Here is a 27,935-nt window from a genome sequence, read left to right as displayed (position 1 = left end):
GAAGGACAGGTCAGGGGTGCGCGTGCGTACTGCGTTGGCCCCGCGTTCATTCTCGGTTAGTGGAGGGCGGGGGTCCGCAAACCTCCGGCTACTGGGTGGGGTCGTAGGTCGCGTTGGGGCATGGCCAAATTTGCGCATGCGAGGCGCTCCGGACTGCGTTTCCGGGGCCAGAACTGCGGGCTCCGTAGAAGTGCCCCGGGGAGGTGAGTGAGATCCCCGGATACCCTACCCAGGGTTCCCACTGGGATTCCCAGTCTCCGTGGTAACAGCCACTCCTAGCTCGCATGTGACGTCATAGCTCCCCCTGGGAGGAGAAGGAGCAAATTTGAAGGCGGTGCGGGTTCTGAGCCTCGCCCTCTCCCTCCTCTGGGCTGATATAAGGCATCCTGGTTAGGAGTTTGCACCACACCCACAGCTCTTAAGAATGCTTTCTAACAAGAGCTCAGTAATCATTGATGATTGTTTTAGAATTATTTTTTAATGATGATAAATGCAAAATGGCTGGCACAAAATCGCTTTCGAAAAATGATAGACGTTACAGGTTTAATAGAATTCGTATCAGCTCATGCCAGCTACCACGTGTCGAATACTCATCGTGTGCCAAAGCGTTATAAAACGCTTCTATTACTCAACCTTCACTGCAATCCCATGAATGTAGTTCCTCTCAAAAATCTCCATTTCACCAAGAAGGAAGTCAAGCCTGAAGCAGGCTGCCTCACTTGAACAGGGACACAGAGCAAGTAACTAGACCCAGCACATCTCCTTAATGTCAAAAGATCTGCCCTTAGCCACACATTTTGCCACCTCTGATATTATAGCGATTTCATAGCAATATCCAAGGGCGATTTATAATAAGAAACATATATTTGGTCTTTGTTCCCATTCTTTAGGGCATAGAGCTCCTAAAACCCTTGGAATTTCATAAGTAATGAGAGTTGATAAAGGTGCTTTTGATACGTTAGTGCGATGGCTTTTGGCAAGCATGTAGGGACTCTGGGCTGGTTGCCAGGGGCGCCAGCCTAGCGACTGGCGATTGTCAGCGGTCAGGGATTTAATCAAGCGTGCCGAGGTAATAAAGCCTTTATAAAAGCCCAGGAGGATGGGGTTCTGAGAGCTTCCAGGTGGGTGGACACATGGAGATTTGGGAGAGCGGAGCACCGCAGAGGGCATGGAAGCCCCAAGCCCTTTCTTCACACCTTGCCCTATACATCTGGTCCATCTGGCTGTTCCTGAGTTACATTATTTTATCATAAACTGGTCATGTGGTGGGAATTCCCTGGTGGTCAAGTGGTTAGGACTCCACGCTTCCAGTGCAGGGGGCCCAGGTTCAATCCCTGGTCGGGGAACTAAGATCCTGTATGCCATGCGGTGTGTCCAAAAATAAATAAATAAAATAAGATAAAATAAAAAATTGGTCATCTGGTAAGTAAGATGTTTTTCTGAGTTCTGTGAGCCTCTCTCACCAGTTAACTGAGCCCAAGGAGGGGGTCGTTGGAGCCTCAAATCCATAGCCAGTGGGTCAGAAGCACAGGTGACAACCTGGATGTGTGTTCGGTGTCTGACATGGAGGGGACAGGGCAGTCTTGTGGGACTGAGCCCTTAACCTGTGGGATCTGATACTGTCTCTGGGTAGATATTGTCAGAATTGAGTTGAATTGTTGGACGCCCAGCTGGTGTCAGAGAATTGCTTGGTGGTGTGTGAAAAAAACACATTGTAATTGGTGTCAGAATTGGAAGACGTAACCCTTTTCTGGATTCCTCGGTCCTCTGTGCCCCTAAGAAAGGCCCCCCCGCTTTCTTTTTGACCCTGAGCAAGACCAGGACAGCCCACGCACCTCCGAGGGATCCTGCGAGCCTTGGGGGAGTCTGGTGGTGATGCAGGGCCCGCCTCACCTGCCTTTCCACGCCTGCATCATGGTGCCCACCCCACAGGGCAGGGGAAGTCTTAGATGCATCTACCTCATGTGGATGAGAGCCAGTCTGAGTACGAACTCATTACTATTTCATGAAAATTAAAATCTAAAAAGTCCTCAGGCTGGGAATTCCCTGGCAGTCCAGTGGTTAGGACTCAGCGCTTTCAATGCTGAGGGCGAGGGTTCCATCCCTGGTCGGGGATCTAAGATCCTGCAAGCCGTGTAGCACGGCCAAAAAAAAAGAAGTACTCAGGCTAATGGTTCTCAAATTGCGGGTCCCCTGACCAGCAACACTTGCACTTTCTGGGAGATTGTTAGCAACGCAAATTCCTTGGGGCCCACTCCAGACCAGAAACACAGGGAGTGTGGCCAGCACTCCGTGTTTTAACTGGCCTTCAGGTGGTTCTGATGTGCTCGAGTTTGAAAATGATGTGGAGAAGGGATAAAATTAGGGGGATTAGGAAACCCGGCTGATATGGTCATCCTGTGTTGGGGGTGGTGGGAGGAGGGAAGCACTCCAAGACTTTTCTTTGTGGCTTCTTGTTATCGAATCACTCCTGCTGCTTGCCACTTGCCCCATCAATACTCACAGATGTTGGTGGAATGGAAGGCTGCCTTTTATCAGGATGCCAGCAGTCTGGGGAGACGGTGGACTCAGCGTCTCCCAAAAACCACCTCTAAAGATTCTGCTCCGAAACAAACAAACAAACAAAACAACACAAAAGATTCTGCTCCGTCATGAAAGCTTTTAAAGGGAGACAGGGAAGTCATCTCGGTTAATCACTGAGATGGGGGGTCAGTCGTCACCATCCCCCACTGTGTGCAGGCTTGTTGACTTCTTGTGATTTTTCTCTAGATGCTATCTTGTTCACACAGTTTGTTTGAGAGATTACTGAAGGGGAAGCTAGGGAAGAGATCTGGTCTGGTCATCAGTTAATTACTTATTCTTCATTTCTACATCTTTTTTTTTTTTTTTTTTTTTTGCGGTACGCGGGCCTCTCACTGTTGTGGCCTCTCCCGTTGTGGAGCACAGGCTCCGGACGCGTAGGCTCAGCGGCCATGGCTCACGGGCCCAGCTGCTCCGCGGCATGTGGGATCTTCCCGGACCGGGGCACGAACCCGTGTCCCCTGCATCGGCAGGCAGACTCTCAACCACTGTGCCACCAGGGAAGCCCCTCTACATCTTTGATCTACGGAAAAACCAATAGGTTAGGCAAGGTATTGTGTGATCAAAAGATTTGAAAGGTGTGTTAGGGCCGGAGATAAGTAGAGCATGGGGGCACCTGGTTTAAGATTAGTGACAAGACAAAGGGATGCCTTCTGAAGAGAGCTCTTTCCTGCAAAGAGCTTTTTCCCCACCCAAAGCTGCTTATATTCTGACCACTTGAAGGGTCAGTTAAGGAGCGCTAGGCTCCTTACAGACACTTGAGGAAGTTAAGATTCTTACTCAGTACTTTAAGGGTCATAGAAACCTGATAACCGCTAAATTATGGCAAGGTCTGGTCCTTCGTAGTTGCAAAGCTTCACAGCAACCTATAGCATTTACTTAATCTCTTGCCCTTTGGAATCACCATGGCGGGGCCCCATCGCAGACACTGGGCTTCAGTTGGCTCCAGGTGGTGCTGGGATGGTTTTTTTTTAAAGAAATGGTAATTATGTCATAGGATGGACGCATTAGCTAATGCTATGGTGGTAATCATATTGCAATATAAAATATATCAAATCAACACATTTTATATCTTAAACTTACACAGTGTTATATGTCTGTTATAGCTCAATGAAGCTGGGGCCAAAAAAAAAAAAAAAAGCTCCCCAGGAGGTGCAGCCCAGGTTGAGAGCCTGGCATTTTAGTCCAGAAGTACGTCCTCATTCGTTCCTGCCACTCAAGAGTGCCTGCCCTGCCACGAGGCTGTCAGCTGCACCTTGCAGACACCTTTGGGATAGGGTGGTGTTGGCAGGGGTCGGGAAGACAAATGAATAGGTAACCATAAGAATGTGAAAAGTGCTATAAGGAGGAAAAGTACAGGCTCCCAGGGGATCCTAAGCAAGTAAGTACTTCCTTCACCCGAGCTGGGGGAGGGGAGGCGGGGCAGGGGGTACCCCAGGGACGATTTCTGGGAAGAAACTCAGGGAAATGTAAAGGAGGAGAGATGAGGTGAAGGCGGGTGAGGAGGGTACACCACTTATGCCACGTCCCATGGCCCAGAACACCGGCTGCAAGGGAGGCCAAGAAGTGTAGCCTTGATCAGGCTGCCCTCGGACCAGCTGAAAGTCAGGGTTCCACCCCGGAGCTGGAAAGACCCTGACTACGCAGCAGAAGTTCTGCCAACAACTTGACACACCATCTCATGGAATCCTTGCTGCAACGCCTGTCTTATAAATGGAGACACTGAGTCACAGCCTCTGTCTCTGAGCCTCCGCTGCCACGTAGGAAGCATGACTCCCTCTGTGTACGCGTGAGGATTGATTTAAGAAACACGTGAGGCTGCTGGTACGTAGTAGGGCCTCTGGTAGGTGTGAGATGCTCTTCTGAGAGACCCTGGCCCGTGGGAATGACTCGCGCGCCACCTGGTGGCCGCATCCTGCAATTGCTCCACGGAACTAGGGGTGCTGCTTCTACCGGGGATCTCAATCTCGGCTCCCTGGGGGGAGCCAGGCGAATGGGGCAAGTGAGGGAAGCTGTCTGGGTGTGAGACGCAGGGAGCGATGGGAATTGTTGCATACTGCGAAGCCATCCCAAATCTCCAGCAAAGCGTCGCCACGTGGAATGCAGACCTAGAATTAATTCTCTTAAATTGTGATCTGCCCCCCACCCAAGAAATTCCAATGCGTGTGGAAAGCATCTCCATTTTCAGAGATGGGAACTAATCAATATTTTTTTGCAAACACTATATTGACCAAACACACGTGGAGGCTGGCTATAGCCCGTTGCTCACCACTTTGTGATGTCTTATAGTATGGTCTTATGGTATTTTCAAAATAAATCTTCCCTCACCTTCTTTTGGGGGGACTGTGATGGTTAATTTTATGTGCCAACCTGACTGGCTCACAGGGTTCCCAGATGTTTATTTCTGGGTGTGTCTGTGAGGATGTTTCTGGAAGTTAGTGTCTGAATCGGTAGACTGGGTGAAGCAGATGGTCCTCCCCAATGGGTAGGGGTCACTCTCTCTGCCTGACTATTGAGCTGGGACATTGGTCTTCTCTTGCCCTTGGACTGGAACCACTGGCATTCCTGGTTCTCCCCGATTGTGGGACTTCTCTGCCAATCGTGAACCAATTATTATAAGACAATTTTTCATAATAAATATACAGTATATATCTGTATCGATATATCTCCTATCGGTTCTGTTTCTCTGGAGAACCTTGACTAATACAGTGACTTTTTATTAAGTGTCTCTTACGTGCTTATGCTTTACCTGCATTATTCTCATGTCATTGTCCCTGAAACTTAAAGGGTAGTTTCTTATTATTTCAATTTTAAAATCATTAATAATAGTACTGGCTAACTTTTGTCAAGTTCTAGTCTCCTGCTACATATTTTGCTAAATGCAGTATGCAAATGACTTCATTGGGTTTCTACACCAAGCCTTTGAAGTGGATTCTGCTGTCATCCTCATTTTGCATATGAGGAGACAGGCACAGAGAAGCTGAGTGCCCTCCCCAAGGTCACACAGCTTTTTTTTTTCTAATTTTTTGAAGTAAATTTGATTTATAATGTGTTAATTTCTGCTGTATATCAAAGTGACTCAGTTATATACATATATATATATATTCTTTTTCAAATTCTTTTCCATTATGGTTTATCACAGGATACTGAATATAGTTTCCTGTGCTATATAGTAGGACCTTGTTGTTTATCCATACTATATAAACTAGTTGGCCTCTGCTAATCCCAAATTCCCAATGCTTCCCCCTCCACCTCCCTCCCCTTGGCAACCACCAGTCTGTTCTCTCCAAGTCTGTTTCTTTTTTGTAGGTATGTTGATTTGTGTTGTATTTTAGATTCCGCATGTAAGTGATATCATATGATATTTGTCTTTCTCTGTCTGACTTACTTCACTTAGTATGACCATCTCCAGGTCCATCCATGTTGCTGCAAATGGCATTACTTCATTCCTTTTTATGGCTGAGTAATAGTCCATTGTATATATGTACAACATCTTCTTTATCCATTCATCTGTCGATGGACATTTAGGTTGCTTCCATGTCTTGGCTATTGTAAATAGAGCTGCAATTGAACACTGGGGTGCAAGTATCCTTTTGGATTATGGTTTTCTCTGGATATATGCCCAGGAATGGGATTGCTGGATCATATGGTAGTTCTATTTTTACTTTTGTGAGGAACTTCCATACTGTTTTCCATAGTGGCTGCACCAATTTACATTCCCACCAACAGTGTAAGAGGGTTCCCTTTTCTCCACACCCTCTCCAGCATTTGTTATTTGTAGACTTTTTGATGATGGCCATTCTGACTGGTGTGAGGTGGTAGCTCATTGTAGTTTTGATTTGCATTTCTCTAATAATTAGTGATGTTGAGCAGCTTTTCATGTGCCTGTTGGCTATCTGTATGTCTTCTTTGGAGAAATGTCTATTTAGGTCTCTGCCCATTTTTTTATTGGGTTGTTTGGGGGTTTTTTTGTTATTGAGTTGTATGAGCTGTTTGTATATTTTGGAGTTTAGGCCCTTGTCAGTCTCATCGTTTGCAAATATTTTCTCCCAGGTGGTAGGTTGTCTTGGTTACACAGCTTTGGATGGTCTTTTGTTGCCTGGTTCACTGTCAGCCATAGTTACCACACTTCACTCATTGATCCTGTGTGTCTAACACCTCCAAACATTTGAGTTTTCCGTCTCATATACAGGCTTTAAAAATTGACACGCCAGGGGCTTCCCTGGTGGCGCAGTGGTTGAGAGTACGCCTGCCGATGCGGGGGACGCGGGTTCGTGTCCCGGTGCGGGAAGATCCCACGTGCCGCAGAGCGGCTGGGCCTGTGAGCCATGGCCGCTGAGCCTGCGCGTCCGGAGCCTGTGCTCCGCAGTGGGAGGGGCCCCAACAGTGAGAGGCCCGCGTACCGCAAAAAAAAAAATTGACACACGGTCATACAATATTTTTGAATTTGAGGCCTGAGGGGGACCATGAATAAGACTAGACCAATCCCCTAATTTGCCAGATGAAGAAACTGAATCCCATAATTGTTATTCAGGCAAAATCACATAGCTAGTTGTTTCAAAAAAAAAGATGTAAAATACCGGAAGAAAATATAAAAAGTATGTATGGAATCTAGATGAGCTTGAAAACGTATATCCATACACCTGGATACCGGTGGCAAGTACTGGGATGGAGGGTGCATCAAGGCAAACCCAGCCAGGGGGGCAACAGATGTGGGGTCGACTTGGCAGGGTGAGGAGGCAGAAAGGGCTGAATGTGGGTGTGTTGGGGGCCTCCAAGCCCACCCCCGGGTTGGATGATTCCCTAGGAAGCCTCACAGGTCTCAGCGTAGAGTCGTACTCCTAGCTATGGTTCATTGCAGCTAAGGATACATGACAAAATCAGCAGAGGTAAAGGCACATGGGGTGGGATCTGCAGAAAACCAGGCCCAAGCTTTCAAGTCCTCTCCTTGCGAGTCACATTGATCACACTTAAATATATATATATATATATATTTATTTGGCTGGACCGGGTCTTCTTTTTTTCTTTTTAACATCTTTATTGGAGTATAATTGTTTTACAGTGTTGTGTTAGTTTCTGCTGTATAACAAAGTGAATCAGCTATATGTATACATATATCGCCATATCCCCTCCCTCTTGCGTCTCCTTCCTACCCTCCCTATCCCATCCCTGTGCTATGTGGCTGCTTCCCGCTAGCTAGCTATTTTACATTTGGTAGTGTATATATGTCCATGCCACTCTCTCACTTTGTCCCACCTTACCCTTCCCCCTCCCCGTGTCCTCAAGTCCATTCTCTACATCTGCGTCTTTATTCCTCGGACTGGGTCTTAGTTGCGGCATGTAGGATCTTCTTTGTGGCATGCATGTGGGATCTAGTTCTCTGACCAGGGATCGAACCCGGGCCCCCTGTATTGGGAGCTCAGAGTCTTAGCCGCTGGACCACCCAGGAAGTCCCTACGCTGATCACACTGAATTCCTCCAGTGATGTGACAACACCTGTGATGAAATCCAATTCATATTTTATGTCAAGACAAGATAATTTAAATGTAAGAATTTTCTCTGCCTGTTTGGGCCTCCTCCCTCCCCTTTAATGTGTATTGTGCACCTGCCTTAACCAGACCGCCTCAGGAGATAAACTTCTTTCTTAATCTTGTCAGGGGCGACAATGACCCATGACCCACTGTTACCCAAAAACTGGATACCCCTCTTGGTGGGCATCGAACCAAAAGACACGACCAAGCCAAAGACTGGGATTAAGAAGGATGTATTACGGGCTTCCCAGGTGGCGCAGTGGTTGAGAGTCCGCCTGCCGATGCAGGGGACACGGGTTCTTGCCCCGGTCTGGGAGGATCCCACATGCCGCAGAGCGGCTGGGCCCGTGAGCCATGGCTGCTGAGCCTGCAGCAAGGAAGGAGAACACCAGGGATTTTTCCCAAACAGCAAAATTGGGGAGAATTCAGCATAGAATTGGGGCTAAGGTTGAGTCCAAGTGTTAGTTGATTGAAGTCAAGAGGGTCAGAAAAGGTCAACATCATCCAGTTCATCTGGCGGTTGGGCCCTTGAGGAGGGTTTAAATTCCGCAAAACAGCTCAAGGATGTGCTTCAGGCTAATGCGAAACGGAACTGGGAGTCTTTACAACTGATTTATTATCTTTGCTGTTGTCCCTTGCCTGATAACAGTCCTTTGTTCCTGCATTCTTCTGTTCCCTCAAGATCATTAATTAGTGAGACCTGTTCAAAGATAAGCGCTGCGTGCAGGCTCAGATCACAAAGTGGCTCAGGCCGAAAATGGCTTCTCTGTGTCAAGAAAGCCATGCCTGGTTCCCTTTCTCTGGACACCCCCTACCCTATCTGCTTAGACCGCTACTCAGTTTGCACGTGTACGTGTAGATCTGGATTGTGTACACTGTCAATACGTCATCTGACTATAAACCTTTGTCTCAAAAACTTACATAACTGTGCTTTGACCTCTAATGGGTGGAACAGTCTTCAGAGCTTTCTGAAAGACTGTCTCCTGGGTTATAACCCTCAGGTTGGCTGGAATAAAATTTTCCACTTCTGGGAATGTCCTGGTGGTCCAGTGGTTAGGACTCAGCACTCCCACTGCCAAGGGCCCAGTTCAATCCCTGGTCTGGGAACTAAGATCCCACAACCATGCGGCACGGCCAAAAAAAAAAACAAACAGAAAATCCATTTCTTTCTTAGATCAACTATTGATTAAGCTTTTCATCAACACCTGTGAGGTGTCCACCAGGGAAGCTCATTAGAGACTTAGGGCCAAAGGGTTTTTACTGGGGGCTGGTCACAAAGGCTCCCCCTGCCTAGCACCTACCCAAATCCCAGACTCCCAGAAGGAAAGCTGGTGTTCGGCATAAGCCATACTGTTGGTACAAACGGTGTAGGCAGGTGAGTCACTGTAGTTGATGCCGAAAACTTGGCCTCTGTGCACTGGGTGCCAAATCGAATCTCGGAGACAGAGTTTTGGGTGAAATAGAAAAGAATAGCTTTATTGCTTTGCCAGGCAAAGGGGGATGCAGCAGGCTTGTGCGCCTTAAAACTGTGTGTCCCAACTCAGGAGGATTTGGTGAGGAGTTTTATAGCCACGGTTCAAGGGTGGGGCTGCTGGTAAGGATTTGGGTGTGTGCAGGGACGGTACTCCTTTCATCTGGCCTCAGGTGGTCTTCTCTGGAATGAAGAAAGCTAACATCTTCCATTTGTTGGGGGTTTCAGTTCTATAAATAGCTCAGAGGACTTCCCTGGCGGTCCAGCGGCTAAGACTCCTCGCTTCCACTGCAGGGGGCGTGGCTTCCATCCCTGGTCGGGGAACTAAGATCCTGCATGCCACGCAGCTCGGCCAAAAAAAAAACAGGGTTCATATAGTCAATGGAGAAATATAATTACAATCAAAGATCCAATTTTGGAGCATTGATTGTGTGCCAATGAGGTCACATGTGTGTTTTTACAACCCTTGTAATCTCTTTCAAGTTGGTTTTGCTGTCGTGGAACACCCAGGAACGTTTTTGTTCAGGGAGCTTAAATATTTACTCCAAGTTCTTTCAGCAAGTATAGGTCTAACAATTGTTTTAATATAGATCAGTCTGGGGGCAAACTCCCCAGTGTTTCTGTAACACCTGGATGAATATAGCTTCTTCCTTGCTCTCAAGACCCAGAAAACAAAAACTAAGCCCTCAAATATACAACATGCTCTGAAAGAATTGCTTGTACTACATAGATTAAAGACCTCACAATCCTTTTTCCTGGTTGAGGGCGATAGAAAGAATTTGGCAAGTCATAGGTACTTCTATTGTTTTTAATTGAAGTAGAGTTGATTTACAATGTTGTGTTAGTTTCAAGTGTACAGCAAAGTGATTCAGTTACATATATATATTCAGTTTCAGGTGTACAGCAAAGTGATTCAGTTACATATATATATTCTTTTATATATACATTCTTTTTCAGATTCTTTTCCCTTATAGGTTATTATAAAATATTGAGTGTAGTTCCCTGTGCTATACAGTAGGTCCTTGTTGGTTCTCTATTTTATATATAGTAGTGTGTATATGTCAATCCCCAAATCCTAATTTATCCCTCCCCGCCCCCCCCCCCACTTCTACCCTTTGGTAACATAAGTTACCAGAGAGAGAGAGAGAGAAACCTCTTTCTTATTGGGAATTCCAAGCATGTCCACTATTCCTGATTCTTTTCAATCTCCCTGTGACCTTTGCTGTTACATAAACATATTTTGCAGAGATTTTGGAATTGTAATAATGTCCCGTGATTTTTGGCACAGTAAGCAAAGTTCAAAATGTGTCTTGGGATTTGGTGTGACACAGAAAGTGACTGGAAGAAAAGCTCAGAGAAAAAGATACTGGGCGGGCTTCCCTGGTGGTGCAGTGGTTGAGAGTCCGCCTGCCGATGCAGGGGACACGGATTCGTGCCCCGGTCCGGGAAGATCCCACATGCCGCAGAGCGCCTAGGCTCGTGAGCCATGGCCGCTGAGCCTGTGCGTCTGGAGCCTGTGCTCCGCAATGGGAGAGGCCACAACAGTGAGAGGCGCGTACAGCAAAAAAAAAAAAAAAAAAGATGTCGTACATATACACAGTGGAATATTACTCAGCCAAAAAAAAGAATGAAATCATGCCATTTGCAGCAACACGGATGGACTTAGAGATGATCATACTAAATGAAGTTAAGTCAGACAAAGACAGACGTTATATGATATCACTTATATGTGGAATCTTAAAAAATGACACAAATGAAATGAACTTACTTAGAAAACAGAAATAGACTCACAGACATAGAAAACCAACTTATGGTTACCAAAGGGGTGGGGGTGGGGGAGATAAATTAGGAGTTTGGGATTAACAGTTACCCACTACTATATATAAAATAAGTAAACGACAAGTATAGCACAGGGAACGATACTCAATATTTTGTAATAACCTATAAGGGAAAAGAAGATGAAAAAAATAGATATACATGTATGTATAACTGAATCACTTTGCTATACACTTGAAACTAACACAGCATTGTAAATTAACTATACTTCAATTAAAAAATAAATTTTAAAAAATGTGATTCAGTGAAGTAAGCATATTAGAAAAGCTTGTTCCAAGCTATGGTGACACATACCAGACAATCTCCCTGCTGCTGCTCCAGAGAATACTCGGTCCTTAATTAAATAAACCCTGGCTGCACCCCCAACCCCTAGGTACCCAACATTGATATGACCATATGGGAGGTGTCTCAACTGTAAATCAGCATCTGTATTTCAGAAGAAATGTAGGATTGGAACACATGTTTGAAATCCCACTGGGTTTTTCTAATCGTGAAATCATTTAGGGCATGTCTTTCCCACTTAATAGATCCACAGACCTCTGAGGCATAATCTCAGGACCTCTAAAGGAGGACCCTAACACTGAGTGACCCTGTGCTGTAAATGTGCATCTTCACTCATCTTAGATTATAGTTTAAAACGTGACACCGAAGGTATTATCAAAACTGTGTGAAACTGAACTTATTTACAAACAGAAATACACTGTCAGACATAGAAAACAAACTTGTGGTTACCAAAGGGGAAAGGGGAGGATGAAATAGGAATTTGGGATTAACAGATACACACGACTGTATGTAAAATAGATAAACAATAAGGCCCTACTGTATAGCACAGGGAACTATACTCAATATCTTGTAATAACCTCTAATGGAAAAGAATCTGAAAAAGTATATATATATATATATATATATGAATTACTTTGCTGTGCAACCAAAAATGAATAAATACATAAAAGGAAGAAAGAAAAAATGTATGAAACTCCCTCAAACAATCGTATGTGATGTGGTAGTGGAAGTATGATCAAAATATTCTAACATCACAGTGTTTTTCATAATATTAATATTGTACTATGTTTCTATTTGTTTGCTTGTTTATTGTCAGGTATATTTATTTTACTGTGATCACCACGATTATGAAGACCAGGTTTATTTTGTAGCTTTTTTTTTTTTACCATTTTACACCAACCTACCAGAATGCTTAAAACAATATAGAGATTTAAGAAAATATTGGATGGTGGGCATGTAAATTGACGCAACCAGTATGGAAAACAGCATGGAGGTTCATCAAAAAATTAAAAATAGAACTATCATTTGATCCAGCAATTCCACTTCTGGGTATTTATCTAAAGAAAACGAAAACACTAATTTGAAAAGATAGATGCACCTCCATGTTCAATGCAACCTTATTTATGATTACCAAGATGTGGAAGCAACATAAGTATCCACTGATGGATGAATGGATAAATAAGATGTGAGATATATATATATATATATAAAAATGTATATATACATACAGTTGACCTTTGAACAACATGAGTTTGAACTGTGAGTTTCATTTATACAAAGATTTTTTTCAATAAATATAGTACTGTATTTTCATTTTGTTGCTTTTTATTTTTTAATAAATTTATTTATTTTATTTATTTATTTTTGGCTGCGTTGGGTCTTCGTTGCTGTGCACAGGCTTTCTCTAGTTGTGGTGAGCGGAGGCTACTCTTCATTGTGGTACGCAGGCTTCTCATTGTGGTGGGTTCTCTTGTTGCTGAGCATGGGCTCTAGGAGCATGGGCTTCAGTAGTTGTGACATGCAGGCTCAGTAGTTGTGGCTTGTGGGCTCTAGAGTGCAGGCTCAGTAGTTGTGGTGCACAGGCTTAGTTGCTCCGCAGCACGTGGGATCTTCCCGGACCAGGGATCGAACCTGTGTCCCCTGCATTGACAGGCGGATTCTCAACCACTGCACTACCAGGGAAGCCCCATTTTATTGCTTTTTAAATTAACTAAGTGTGGGAAAATGTTTCTGTTCGATTAGAGAGCACAATATGTGGAATCAAAAGAATTAGGGTTTGAGTCCTGATTCTATCCAGACTGTTTCCACTTCCTGCCCTTGGGTGAGTATCAGTTCCTTTGCTTTTGAAGCAGAGATAGAAGTACTTGGGTTTTCCACCATGTAGGGGGTAGTACCCCCAACACCTATGTTGTTCAAGGGTCAACTGCACAGTGGAATATTACTCGGCCATGAAAAAGAATGAAATCAAGCCATTTGTGACAACATGGATAGACCTTGAGGACATTCATGCTTAGTGAAATAAGTCAGATAGAGAAAGATAAATACCACTTGATCTCATTTATATGTGGAATCCAAAATTAAAAAGAAAAAGCTCATAGAGACAGAGAACAGATTGGTAGTTGCTAGAGGTGGAGGGTGGATGGTGGGCAAAATGGGTAAAGGAGGTCAAAAGGTACAACCTTCTAGTTATAAAATAAATAAATGATGGGGATGTGATGTACAGCCTGGTGACAATAGTTAATAATGCTGCACTGCACATTTGAAAGTTGCTGAAAGAGTAAATCTTAAGCATTCTCATCACCAGAAAAAAATAATTCTGTAACTATGTCTGGTGACCAGTGTTAACTAGACTTATTGTGGTCATCATTTTGAATCATTATGGTTTACCCCTGAAACGAATATAATGTTGTATGTCAATTATACCTAAGTAAAATAAAATAATAAAGAAAGAAAATATTGAATGAATGAAAGAATACATGAAACAGGAAAACAAACCAAAAAAAAAAAAATAGTCCAAGACCACACTCTGTAAAATGATTATGACTTTACGCCAGAAAATTCTGGTTTGAACCTCAGTTCTCCAGATTTTGTCTATGAACAAAGAGTGCAACGTCGTTGAAGCTCCATTTTTGTGTGCTTGAACCAGCAGGATTTATTCATCTGTGCTAAGGGCTGGGAGGAATGTGATGATTAAGATGACCTCAAGCCACATCCAAAAGGAATGTATAGATCATTTGAAAAAAGACCAATAACAGACAAAATTTGTTAGTTTCCGTAGCGACCACAATTTTTACTGATAGCCTAGCTTAGATCAGAGCCTAGTGCATACTCAATGAATTATATCTATTTTAAGAAATATAATAAGTAGATTAAGAATCCGCTTATTGTTGTTTATCTATTTTATATATAGTAGTTTGTCTTTGCTAATCCCATACCCCTAATTTATCCCTCCCCGCCTTCCTCTTTGGTAACCGTAAGTTTGTTTTCTATGTCTGTGAGTCTGTTTCTGTTCTGTAAGTAAGAACAGAAGAGAAACATTTGTGTGTTTGTGTCATATTTTAGATATGACATTTGATTTTAAACATTTGTGTCATATTTTAGGTTCCACGTATAAGTGATACCCAGCTCAGATTATGACTGCAGTGGAGTAAAGCAATGATCCGAATTGGAAATGACCTCATATAACACTTGATCTAGCATGTCCTAGCCCAGGTTTACTGACATAAAACTAGTTCCTTTTTTTTTTTAAGTTTGTTTTGAGAACCCTGAAAGTTTGTTTCCTCTTGAGGTTTCACCATCTACAGCAGCATGAGTTTATTCATGCCATCATTTTGAATTTTATAAACGAACCCTTATATACAGTTGGCCATTCACATCTGTCTGATTAGTACCTGGGAAATACTGATATCGTAGAAATTCCTAGGAAAAGATAGTGAGGCCTGGAACATGAAATTCCAGGAATAGCAATGAATAGGGCAGAATCCCAATAAAAGTCAGACTTCTTCAAAATGTAATAACATCTCTGCCTCTCAAAACTTTAAAGACCATCATTCCATGTATCATAAGGTTCTTAAGGGCAGAAACAATCCATATCTTATACACTGCTCCTTCTATAGAATCTAACTAAATGTCTGGCACATTGTGGGTTCTAAATATATTTTGTTAAATAAATGAATTAAAGACTAAATTGTGGCCAAACACTTTAATGGGCGTTGGCATTTTCTCCATTTGTGAAAAGCGTGGAGCAAGGGAAATGGATACATTTATTCTCATTTTCTCTTTTTTTTTAAATTTAAGTGTATTTATGTAATGAGAAATCCCAGAGATGTTATTACTTCCGGTTATCATTTCTGGAAAATGGTAAAGATCATCAGAGAGCCGGAATCATTTGAAGAATATTCGGAACGGTTCCTTCAAGGAAATGGTGAGTTTGACTCAAAATGTGGACTCCAGGTGGAATGCAGAAGTTTCTGCGTCTCATCCCCAGGTCTTACTGTCCCATGATTTAAACAACCACATTGTAATCGAAACCTAGATGTCGCTAAATCTGTAGTCCCTCCTGTTAACAACAGAAATCTTAGCCAATGTGCTTTGTGTTCTCCCAAATTTTTTCTAAATATAATAAACATATAAAAAGATAATTCACCACACTCAAAATAAGAGAAGTATGAATTCAAGCTACAATGATATACAGTTTCTCATCTGTCATAGTGGAAAGTGTATGCCTTTCCTCTCATTGCTGTACCAAATTACCACAAATTTAATGCTTTAAAACAACAAAAAATTGGGAATTCCCTGGCGGTCCAGTGGTTAGGACTTTCACTGCTGAGGGCCCCGGGTTCAATCCCTGGTCAGGGAACTAGGGTCCCACAAGCCGCCTGACGTGGCCTAAAATAAAATAAATAAGTAAAACAAAAAAGTATCTTACATTCTGGAGTTCAGAAATCCAAAATATGCCGTATGGGCTAAAATTAATGTGCTGGCGTGGCTACATTCTGTTCCTGAGGCTCAAGGAGAGAATTCACTTCTTGCCTTTTCCAGCTTTTAGAGGCTGCCCACATTTCTTGGCACGTGGACCACATCCTTCCACACTCTGCTGTCATCACATCTCCTCCTCTGATTCTGACACTCTTTCCGCTCTCATATAAGGACCTGTGATTACGTTGTTTCTACCTGGATAATCCAAGGTAATCTCTCCCTTTGAAGATCCTGAATTTAATTGCATCTTCAAAGTCCATTTTGTCATGAAAAGTAACGTATTCAGAGACTTGGGGATCAGGTTGTGGACACTTTTGTGTGGCTATCATTCTGCTGTAGCACAGCTAGCATTCAAAACATTTGACTCACGCTGTGGCGGTGAGACTCTGGGTAGACCAACACGCTCATATGTTGCTGGTGGCATGGATAACAGTACTAACCCATGTAGGGTCATCTTGCAAATTCTAGCATTCTAGCATTTACACATTCATGTTTAACTCCCCTTTCTCCAGTGGAAAAAAATGTACTAGCAAAAATACAAAAAAAAAAAGTTGCGGTGGGGAGAAGCAGAAGATGGATTTACTAGACTATTCAAATTATCCTTATTTGTAATAGCAAAAAATAAAGTTGCCACCAAATATATAATGAAATGCTACTCAACTTAAAAAAAAAATGGAATGTTGCCATTCTATTACAGAGTGACCTCTAGAATCCACTGCTAACTATTTTAAAAATTGAGATGTGGAGAAAAGTTTGTAGCGTAGGCTACCAATGAACAACGACGGAGGACAAGTACAGGAAAGGGCATGAGGAGAGAAGAGTTTGGTAAAATTTGGAGAGTTGGGTGTGATAAGAAAGAAGCAACTAAATGAGGTGGATGGACCTAGAGTCTGTCATACAGAGTGAAGTAAGTCAGAAAGAGAAAAACAAATACTGTATGCCAACACATATATATGGAAACTAAAAAAAAAAAAAGGTTCTGAAGAACCTAGGGGCAGGACAGGAATAAAGACTCAGACATAGAGAATGGACTTGAGGACACAGGGAGAGGGAAGGGTAAGCTGGGACGAAGTGAGAGAGTGGCATGGACATATATACACTACCAAATGTAAAATAGATAGCTAGTGGGAAGCAGCCACATAGCACAGGGAAATCAGCTCGATGCTTTGTGACCACCTAGAGGGGTGGGATAGGGAGGGTGGGAGGGAGGCTCAAGACGGAAGGGTTATGGAGATGTATGTATACATATAGCTGATTCAATTTGTTGTACATCAGAAACTAATGCAACATTGTAAAGCAATTATACTCCAATAAAGATATATATAAAAGAAGCAACTAATATCTGCCTGGTCACCATCAGAGACAACCTTAAATATTCTATTAAAGAGCTTGGTTTTTTTTTTTTGGCTGCTCTACATAGCTTGTGGGATCTTAGTTCCCCGACCAGGGATCGACCCCGCGCTCACAGCAGTGAAAGTGTGGAGACCTAACCACTGGACTGCCAGGGAATTCCCAAGAGCTTGGAATTTAACTTATGCAATATTTTGATTAAAAAAATATATTATTTCTGAAGAAAACTCTAAAATTTTGGATCTGGATTTCCATCAAAGATATTTTTAAAGGGCTTTAATGCCAAAAAAATTTAAACACCTGTTTTAGTTGTGTCAGCTTGTCCAATGCTCTGGAATCCTATCTGATTCCCTTGTAGAGCCACAGAGGAAACATATTTTTAACTACTACAATTTTTCCTATCACAAACATGCTCCTCCTGGCCATAATCTTGGACGTTCCTGGATGAAATGCCCTCCTTTAAGAGTTCCCAGTGGGAAAAAAAAAAAAAAAAGAGTTCCCAGTGGGGACTTCCCTGGTGGTCCAGTGGTTAGGACTCTGTGCTTCCACTGCAGTGGGTATGGGTTCGATCCTTGGTCGGGGAACTAAGATCCCACAAGCTGCATGGCCAAAAAAAAAAAAACAGTTCCCAGTGTCCGTGTGCAGTCAGTGAATGTTCAACATTTTACTAGCTGTTTTTTCAGCAGAAGGAGGACCTAACTTCTAGGAGCTTCAATTTCCCTATTGGATTTGGGAGTGTAATAATTGAGACTGTGCTGAAACCTGCTCCACACTTGTAAGAAAAAATTAGGTGTCTTTATTGCAAGGTAGAGAAAAATCTTGCCTTTTGTTTTTTTAACTTCTTGGAGTTTATCATCTAATTATGTCAAACACAACTATCTCTCCTATTTAATTATACCAAACCCTTAGTTACAAACAACCTTAAACATAAAAAACAGATCAAGCAATTATAATTAAATATTTATTTATTTATTTATTTGGCTGCGCCGGGTCTTAGTTGTGGCATGCGGGTTCTTTTTATTTGCGGCACTGGAACTCTTAGTTGCGGCATGTGGGATCTAGCTCCCTGACCAGGGATGGAACCCAGGTCCCCTCCATTGGGAGCTTGGAGTCTTAGCCACTGGACCACCAGGGAAGTCCAAGCAATTATAATTAAACAGGATAAATAATTCAAGCACGTCTCAGTGAATCCAACATAAGAATTCAATGAGCTATATTCCTGTAGGAATAGCTGGAACCATGGGATTAAACAGAAGATCTTATATCTCTGCACCTTTCTCCTTGAAATTTTCATTTTCTGAACAAAAAAAAATGTGATACACACACACACACACACACACACACACACACACGATGAAATACTACTCAGCCATAAAAAAGAATGAAATAATGCCATTTGCAGCAACATGGGTGGACCTAGAGATGATCATACTAAGTGAAGTAAGCCAGACAGAGAAAGGCAAATACTACATGATATCACTTATATGTAGAATCTAAAATATGATACAAATGAACTTATTTACAAAACAAAAATAGACTCACAGACATAGAAAGCAAACTTACGGTTACCAAAGGGGAAAGTTGGGGGGATAAATTAGGAGTTTGGGATTAGCAGATACAACTACTATGTATAAAATAAATAAACAACAAGGTCCTACTGTATAGCACAGGGAATTATATTTAATATTTTGTAAAAAACCACAATGGAAAAGAATATGAAAAAATTTTTTTCTTTTTTTTTGTCTCAACATAGGTTTCTGCTAGTTTGGTTCACATGATATGAAAGAGAGCTGGCCATTCCTGAATTGGGGAACTTATATAGTATTGTGCAGTTATACAAGGAGAGACAGAAAGTTTGCTCTTTTTTTTTCCTCTGGAAAGTTTACTCTTGATATGAAGACCAAAAATCTCAGGGAAGAGACACAGGTTTGCATGTGTCTAATGCCTTATTCAACAATGTCTAAGTGACAGGATCATTTGACCTACGACTCCTCAAATGCACATTGTGAAAGGAAAAAAAAAATTTTTTCCACACTATGTGCTGTTCCAAAGGTTTGGGATGGGTGAAGGACATACAAAAGACATGTGTTTCTGGTTATAGGGGAAAGAAACTGTATTCATGGCAGAAAGAACAAAGACATGGACTCCAAATTAGAAGGAGTTTAAAATTAGCTCTTTCATTTGCTAACTGAATTCTCTTTACAGTTCAAAAATCTCATCACAGGTAGATGTGACACATTATTTTTTTTAACTTTTTATTTTATGTTGGGGTACAGTTGATTAACAATGTTGTGATAGTTTCAGGTGTACAGGAAAGTGATTCAGTTATACATACACATGTATCTATTCCTTTTCAAATTCTTTTTCCATTTAGGTTGTTACATAATATTGAGCAGCGTTCTCTGTGCTATACTGGGTCCTTGTTGGTTATCCATTTTAAATAGATGCCCGTCTTAAATACTGCATTGTATATGGCACCACCTGGTGGCCATCCAGGCAGTAAAGGCAGAAATTCTCTTTCTCATGTCAACGAAGAAGAAAGGACAAGGATTCCTCCCGCTTTGCTTACTTGCTCATCAGACACATAGGGTGTGCATCAAGCGGGCCGCATTCCCGGGGCGGTGGGGTCCACGAGAGTGAACCAAGTACTTCTCTCTCCGCTTCTCTTGCAGTGCTGTATGGATCGTGGTTTGACCATGTTCACAAGTGGCTGCAGATGAAAGGAAAAGAGAATTTCCTGGTGATACCGTATGACGAGCTGCAACAGGTAACCATTCTCTCTAGCTCCATCTCATGGCTGTCTATCTTCCATCCATTCTTTCAATTTAATTTAATTAATTAATTTTTTAACATCTTTATTGGAGTATAATTGCTTTACAATAGTGTGTTAGTTTCTGCTGTATAACAAAGTGAATCAGCTATTCATATACATATATCCCCATACCTCCTCCCTCTTGTGTCTCCCTCCCTCCCTCCTTATCCCACCCCTTTAGGTGGTCACAAAGCACCAAGCTGACCTCCCTATGCTATGCGGCTGCTTCCCACTAGCTATCTATTTTACATTTGGTAGTATATATAAGTCCATGCCACTCTCTCATCCATTCTTTAATATTTCTATTCTACCCTTTCAATCGGATCTTATCCCTGGGAGGAAATCAAGAGGGGTCATTTCTTCTTTGACCTCCTTAGGTTGTACACATTCTTTCTTCAATTTTCTCATTTATTTCTTTTTACAACATTTAATGCAGGCACTGACAAAGAGTTTAGTAACATACTGAGGGCTATCAACGATTTCATGGCAAAAATCTGAAGCAATCTGGGAACCCAGGGGCAGTGTCCGGTGGGTATGGAAGGCAGGTGGGGCTTGGCAGGGTCAGGATAGAGGCAAAAGTATTTACATATTCCCAGACCGACTGATAGGAATTGAATATGTCAGTATTCATAGGAAGCATTGGCTGACCTCCAGAGAAAGTGGCCGACGTAAATTTTTTTTTAATTAATTTCATTTTGGCTGCATTGGCTCTTCGTTGCTGCGTGTGGGCTTTCTCTAGTTGCCGTGAGCGGGGGCTACTCTGCATTGTGGTGCATGTGCGTCTCGTTGCAGTGGCTTCTCCTGTTGTAGAGCATGAGCTCTAGGCACGCAGGCTTCAGTAGCTGCGGCACATGGGCGCAGTAGTCGTGGCTCGTGCGCTCTAGAGCGCAGGCTCAGTAGCTGTGGCTCACAGGCTCAGTTGCTCCGCGGCATGTGGGATCTTCCCGGACCAGGGCTTGAACCTGTGTCCCCTGCATTGGCAGGCGGATTCTTAACCACTGCACCACCAGGGAAGCCCGTGGCCAACGTAACTTTAAATAGACTGTCTCAGGACTTCCCTGAGCCACAACTACTGAAGCCCATGAGCCTAGAGCCCGTTCTCGGCAACAAAGAGAGGCTACTGCAATGAGAAGCCTGCGCGCAGCAACAAAGACCCAACGCAGCCAAAAATAAATAAATAAATAAGTAAGTAAATAAATAAAAGTAAAGTAAAAAATAAATAGACTGTCTCTTATAAACACTCCTCTGTCCCACACTTGGACTGCACGTTTCCAGACGAGCATGACGAGCTCATCCTCTTCCTGCTTTCGCTTATTTTCTGTCTCCTCCTGGTCGTCACTCTACTGTCTCTGTTTGCTCTCTTTTTCCCGATTGTCATTTTCTTTCCACTCTCTGTGGTTCTCATCCTAGGACATACAAGCTAGTGTAGAGACGCTCAGCCACTTCTTGGGCAAGAAGCTAAGCCCAGAAGAACTGAACGCAGTCCTCAAGAATGTATCCTTCAAGACCATGAGAGATAATAAAATAGCAATTATTCCCTATCACCTGATATCTTTACGGATCAAAGCAAAGGTTTCATGAGAAAAGGTAAGAGAGCATTTTTTAAAACTGAAGTATATTTGATTTACAATATTATATTGATTAGTTGCAGGTGCAGCATAGTGATTCAGTATTTTTATAGATTATACTGCATTTAACATTATTTAATGTAATATTTAACATTATTACAAAACAATGGCTACATTCCCTGTTCTGTACAATATATCCTTGTTGCTTATTTATTTTATACATAGTAGTTTGTACCTCTTAATTGTACCTCTTAATCTTGCCCCTCCCCCCTTTCCTCTCCCCACTGGTAACCACTAGTTTGTTCTCTATATCTGTGAGTCTGTTTCTGTTTTGTTATATCCATTCATTTGTATTATTTTTTAGATTCCACACATAAGTGATAAAATATAGTGTTTGTCTTTCTCTGTCTGACTTACTTCACTGAGCATAATACCTCCAAGTCCATCCATGTTGTTGCAAGTGGCAGAATTTCGTTCTTTTTTTATGCCTGAGCATTTCTAATTTTAGGACCTGGAAGAAATGGACAGAGAATTCCTCTGCTTCTGTGGATAAACTAAGATATGGGGCGAGGAAAATATTTGAGTCTATAAAATCACAAAAGTGGCACCTGACTTGGAGAGTTTAAGGAATGATTTGGGATATTTATAAGGTCATAAAGAAAACTTGTGAAGATGAAGCACTGCCTATGAATAATGTATTTACCTGTCCCCACTCATGTCCTAGGTGTTGGTTGTTGTGTAGAGCACCCTCACATTTTCTTGTTAGAGTTCCCGCTCACAACACTGGTGTGGTCCCTTGCCCCATGGAGCGACCCTCCCTTTACAAGTATTGACTTGTAATGGGAATATCTATTCCACCAAAAGGAGCTGGCAAATAGAAACCCTGGGAAAAGAAAAATGAGGGGAAAGACATGTGACTTAGCTCCAGGCCAAACCTTCTGTTGAGACCCTATACTAAAGACCAAAGATGTTCACTACACAGAAGGAATGAGGGTGTTGACGGCATGTAGTGGGTAGTTTCCATTTTCAACCTGCAGTGTACAAGAGTGGGGCTGGGGAGACCTCAAGGAAAAGATGACATGTGACTGTTTGCTTGGTTACCCAAGGGAAGAGCATTCGAGGTAGAAAAAACTGCAAGGTACAAAACACTGGGTAGTGCTGTTTGCGGTGATATTCAAGGGTGGAGAGTTAAAAATAAAAGGAAAGGGACTTCCCTGGCGGTCCAGTGGGTAAGACTTTGCCTTCCAATGCAGGGGGTGCAGGTTCGATCCCTGGCTGGGGATCTAAGATCCCACATGCCTCGTGGCCAAAAAGCCAAAACGTAAAACAGAAGCAATATTGTAACAAATTCAATAAAGACTTGTAAAAAATGGTCCACATCTAAAAATAAAAAATAAAATAAAAAGAAAGGAAAGAGAAGGCATGATTTGGGGGTAGCAATCAATCACAAGTACACCATATCTACCTACATGACCCAGGGTAAGAGCAGCGTGGGAGAAAAGAACCTCCACTGTCCTAAAGAAATGTGTTGCTGGTTAAATGAGGTATACACATAACATCCTAACACAATGCCTGGCATATGAGAAATTACTTCATGTAGGTTAGGTGTTATTACTGTTGTGGTTGCCTTTTGTGATTATTCAAACCTCACAATATAAACAGATTGCAAACTGGAGACTCAAACATACTACCAAAAACCAGTGGCCGTCGGACCCTGGACAAGAAACTTTTAACCACTCGGTTATATTGCCTTGCAATTTCCAGTTCAGTGTTCGTGACAGATTGGCAGTGGTGACAGACACAGAAGACGCTCAAGTGAAGTCTTGAGACCTTATTTATAAACCTGATCTGGACTTATTTTTTTGTATATTTGACAGGAATCATTGGGGACTGGAAAAGTCACTTTACAGTGGCCCAGAGTGAAGCCTTTGATAAAATATACCAGGAGAAGATGGCTGGGCTCGCTCAAGACCTATTCCCATGGGAATAATGGCCTTATATTCCTGGATCAGATATAAATGCTGAATTTCCTGATGTTCTTGTGTTCGAGCATGCTCCTAGGAAGCAAATTTTAATCCTACAATTCAATATGTGGTTCATTGAAAATAACCATGTTCTAAGAATACTATTTCATAATAGGTGGAAGTCATATAAAATTTAAATTTCAGTGCCATAAATAAAGTTTTAATGGAACCCACATACATGCACACACACACACAAAAGAATCATGTTCCTTATTAACTGTAAGACATGCCAGCTTCAAAAAGTTATATAATATTTCAAACACACAGAATAAGAAAGAAAACAATATTTTAAACCTCATATGAATTCTAACCTGTTAAAAAGTAAAAGTGAATACTTTCCCATATTGGTGAGTATATGAAAGTCCACCACAGAACATTACATATATTAATATACTTACCTCTTCTTCTGTAGCCATTCCCCAATCATATCTTCCCTCTGTATCTTTGGCATCTCATAATTAATAACTACTCAGAATTCAGTGTGTACGTTTCTGTAGGGGATACCTTGTTCAGATCACCACACCGACGCACTTATGTTCCAGCCACTGTGAGGGAGCCGGCTGAGGGCTTGCAGGTGCCCTCTTATCTGCAACATTGCTTTGAGCAAAACGAGAGACATCTTTCCTGGAAGATTAGGCTTCCCGAAAAACAAACGGCACCCAGCAAATGACTTGCAGAGATAAATACTAAAGACTAACACCTTGTGCTAGGAAAGGAGCAGATTCGTGGTGTGCATTGTTGTCAAGCTCTCTGGGGGACAAGAACAAACCACATCTGTGTTTGGCTTCTTCCCCAAGACCCACCACTCACCCCCGCCGTGTTGTGCTGGCCTCACACCTTTGCAGAGCACACTCATTCATTGAATCATTTATACAAAAGCACCCATTTCAAGCCGTTTCTAAGAAACCCAACTCAAGAAACTTAACCCCAGAAGCCATCCTAGGAATAAAACTGTGAAGATGGGATTCTGGAATTGATCACTTACCAGCCAGACAACAATGAGGACCCCAATACTAGCAGAGGGGAACAGACAGACAGACCCTGGCATATTATCCCAGGGCAAATCTTAAGGGCTTTTTGTTTGTTTGTGTTTTTTGGCGCACCACACGGCATGCAGGATCTTACTTCCCTGACCAGGGATCGAACACGTGCCCCGTGCAGTGGAAGCGCAGAGTCCTAACCACTGGACCGCCAAGGAAGTCCCCTGCTAAGGTTTTCACTACTGTGTTGGGATACAGGTGGAAAGGGCTGACCTGTCACGTGCAGTATCTCTGGAATGTGATTGTTACAGGGGGAACAGTAACTCTTAGGACTGTGGAATTAGGTGCCTTTTGAAAAGTGCCACTAACGCAAAAAGCAGTGGAGACAATGACCTCAGATGGATTCATCAGGGTTGTAAATGTCACCGAAAACCCGGCCTCTGTTCACTACTGCCGAATAGAAACACAGAGACAGAACCTGGAGGAGTAGAAAAGAGTAGCTTTATTACTTTGCCAGGCAAAGGGGGCCACAGCAGGCTAACGCCCTCAAAACTGTGCCTTGGGTCTTCCCCGGTGGCGCAGTGGTTGGGAGTGCGCCTGCCAATGCAGGGGACACGGGTTCGTGCCCCGGTCCGGGAGGATCCCACATGCCGCGGAGTGGCTGGGCCCGTGAGCCATGGCCGCTGGGCCTGCGCGTCCGGAGCCTGTGCTCCGCAGCAGGAGAGGCCATAACAGTGAGAGGCCCGCGTACCACAAAAAAAACCCCACAAAAAACAGAAAACTGTGCCTTGATTCCTAGGCAATAGGAAGGGGTCTTATAATTTCAGGGTGGAAAACAGGGCTGTAGATAAGGATCGGGGCTGATGTAGTCTTCATTCTTCTTTCCACCTGGAGACATTGGGATTATTAGGGCTGGCGTCAGGTGGTTCTGGAACGGGTTCTGGTGGTCCTCAAAGTTATCGTTCCATGACGTTCTTTCTGGAATGAAGAACGCTCACAAAGGAAAGGAGTGCTAGGGAGTGTTGTCTTGGAGGAGTAAACATCAGGTGCACAGTACAACTTTAGCTAGAGGGCAGTCACTGTCAGAGTGCAGCTAAGCAAGAAAGAGAAGGGAAAAATAAAAAACGTCTACAGGGGCCTCCCTGGCTGGACATCGAGCCCTGGTCCGGAAAGATCCTACACACTGTGGAGCAACTAAGCCCGTGTGCCACAACTACTGAACCCTGCGTGCCTAGAGCCTGTGCTCCGCAGCAAGATAAGCCACCACAGTGAGAAGCCCGAGCGCCACAACCACTAAGCCTGCACTCTAGAGCCCACGAGCCACAACTACTGAGCCCGCGTGCCACAACTACTGAAGCCTGCGCCCCTAGAGCCCATGCTCTACAATGAGAAGCCACCGCAATGAGAAGCCCGCACACCACAACGAAGAGCAGCCCCCCCACCCTGTTCCTACTCGCTGCAACTAGAGAAAGCCCGCGCACAGCAACGAAGACCCAACGCAGCCTAAAATAAATAAATAAATTTATTAAAAAAATAAAAAAGTCTACAGGAGACCAGTTGGATGTGTGGCAAGAATAAAGGCTGAATAAGGGCTGACATAATGGGGGTGCCTCAACTAGCTTCTGCTACATCATAAAGGGCCGTGTGGGAGTGATGTCAGCAGGCTGGTGAAATAGGAGGCCCTGTCTCCGGATGATAATAATGTGAGGGCTCTGGAAGCCAGGAGGGTAGTTCCAGTCCCCACATGGACCACGGAATCCAAGTTCAGCCACGTTGGACAGGATGAGAACAGCCTCACCCTGCCCGCGTCACCCCTTCCAAAGCTGCCACATCTCAGTGCTGAGCCGCCTACCCCCAGCCCTTCTCACCCAGTGGGGAAAGAGAAAGCAAAGCGAGGGGCTATCTTCTCCAGCCTTTGAGACCCGCTGCCCGACAGACCTGCTTTTGTCTCTTCACACACGGAATGTGAGGAAACCCACGTGGCTGCGGCCTGGGGAGAGCTAAGATCAAAGAAATGGGGTAAGGATGGCAGCAACCCGCTCGAGGGTCTCAAGGACCACCTGGGCGCCCCCACGGATGGCACAGACCTCACGGACTGGCTTGACCCTGCCAGAACCGAGGGAGACACCCCGGTCCTGAGGCTGGTCCGTCAGGAGAAGGGAAAGGGGTGAAGCTGGTACCCATCGCCCCGGCAGTTTGGGGCAGTGCCCTGGGGAAAGGTTGGCAGTGCTACTACACACCTGACACAGCCCTGTTGAGGCAGGAGATAGACGGGACCCAGGCTGAGAAGCTGGACTCTGTCTCCTGTGGACAGATACTCCAAGATGAAGAGAAGGAGCTGAGCCCTGCCCAGATAAGACACCACATATTTCTCATTCTCGAGGTCAAGGAGACCTTCCCGACTACACATGCGCAGAAAGGCTCCTTGGAGGTCAAAAAGGGGGTGATGTCAGCCTACCCATAGGCCTCTTCGCAAGAATCCACCTCGGCTGAGAGATGCACGCACACGCAGGGGAGGACCCTGAGATAAACCAAGTACGGACTCAGAACCAGGCAAAGCAAGATGACTGGCCAGAGGAAACCCGGAAGAAATGCCCCATATAAGTGATTCAAACTACCACAAGGGCGCGACTCTCTCTGGGAGCCCACCCGTGTGTGCCTATTCATATGTACTCTTTTTCCTCCTAATAAACACTTTACTTGTTTCACTACTTTCCGTTTCTTTGTGGAAATTCATTTTCTCCAAAGCCATATGGGCCAGGGCCTTGTCACTGGCCACTGGTCTAGTGACTAGGATTCAGTGCTCTCTCTGCCATGGCCTGACTTCAGCCTGTGGCCAGGATCCGAAATCCTGCTTGAAGCTGCTGCAGGCTGAGGCCACCCGAGATCACTGTGGCATAGAGGGAAGACACACAATCCTAAACATCCCCTCCAGGAGGGACCCCCAGAATCTCCAGCCGGGCTGTCTGCTGGAGGTCCTTCCCTCCTGAAGCCAGTCCATAAAGACTGGAAGAGGCGACTT

The 27,935-nt window shown here is 43.6% G+C and overlaps 1 protein-coding gene across 1 annotated transcript; it reads left to right on the top strand.

Annotated features, from left to right (window-relative positions):
• Positions 1 to 136: 136 nt before the first annotated feature.
• On the top strand, positions 137 to 27,829 carry LOC111180495 (sulfotransferase 2A1-like). The gene is given in 6 exon segments (XM_089903475.1): positions 137 to 203; positions 15,440 to 15,625; positions 20,202 to 20,296; positions 21,752 to 21,863; positions 21,866 to 21,928; positions 23,787 to 27,829. Coding segments are annotated over 6 exon segments (636 nt in total). The 3' UTR covers positions 23,900 to 27,829.
• The last annotated feature ends 106 nt before the right edge of the window (positions 27,830 to 27,935 follow it).

This window comes from Delphinapterus leucas, chromosome 20, assembly GCF_059928025.1.
Source record: "Delphinapterus leucas isolate spDelLeu-1000000601 "Yukka" chromosome 20, BTC_Dleu_Yukka2, whole genome shotgun sequence".
In the NCBI taxonomy this organism is placed as follows: Eukaryota; Metazoa; Chordata; class Mammalia; order Artiodactyla; family Monodontidae; genus Delphinapterus; species Delphinapterus leucas.
The sequence above is the reverse complement of the archived record's forward strand: the minus strand, read 5'-3'. Positions and strand labels throughout refer to the sequence as shown.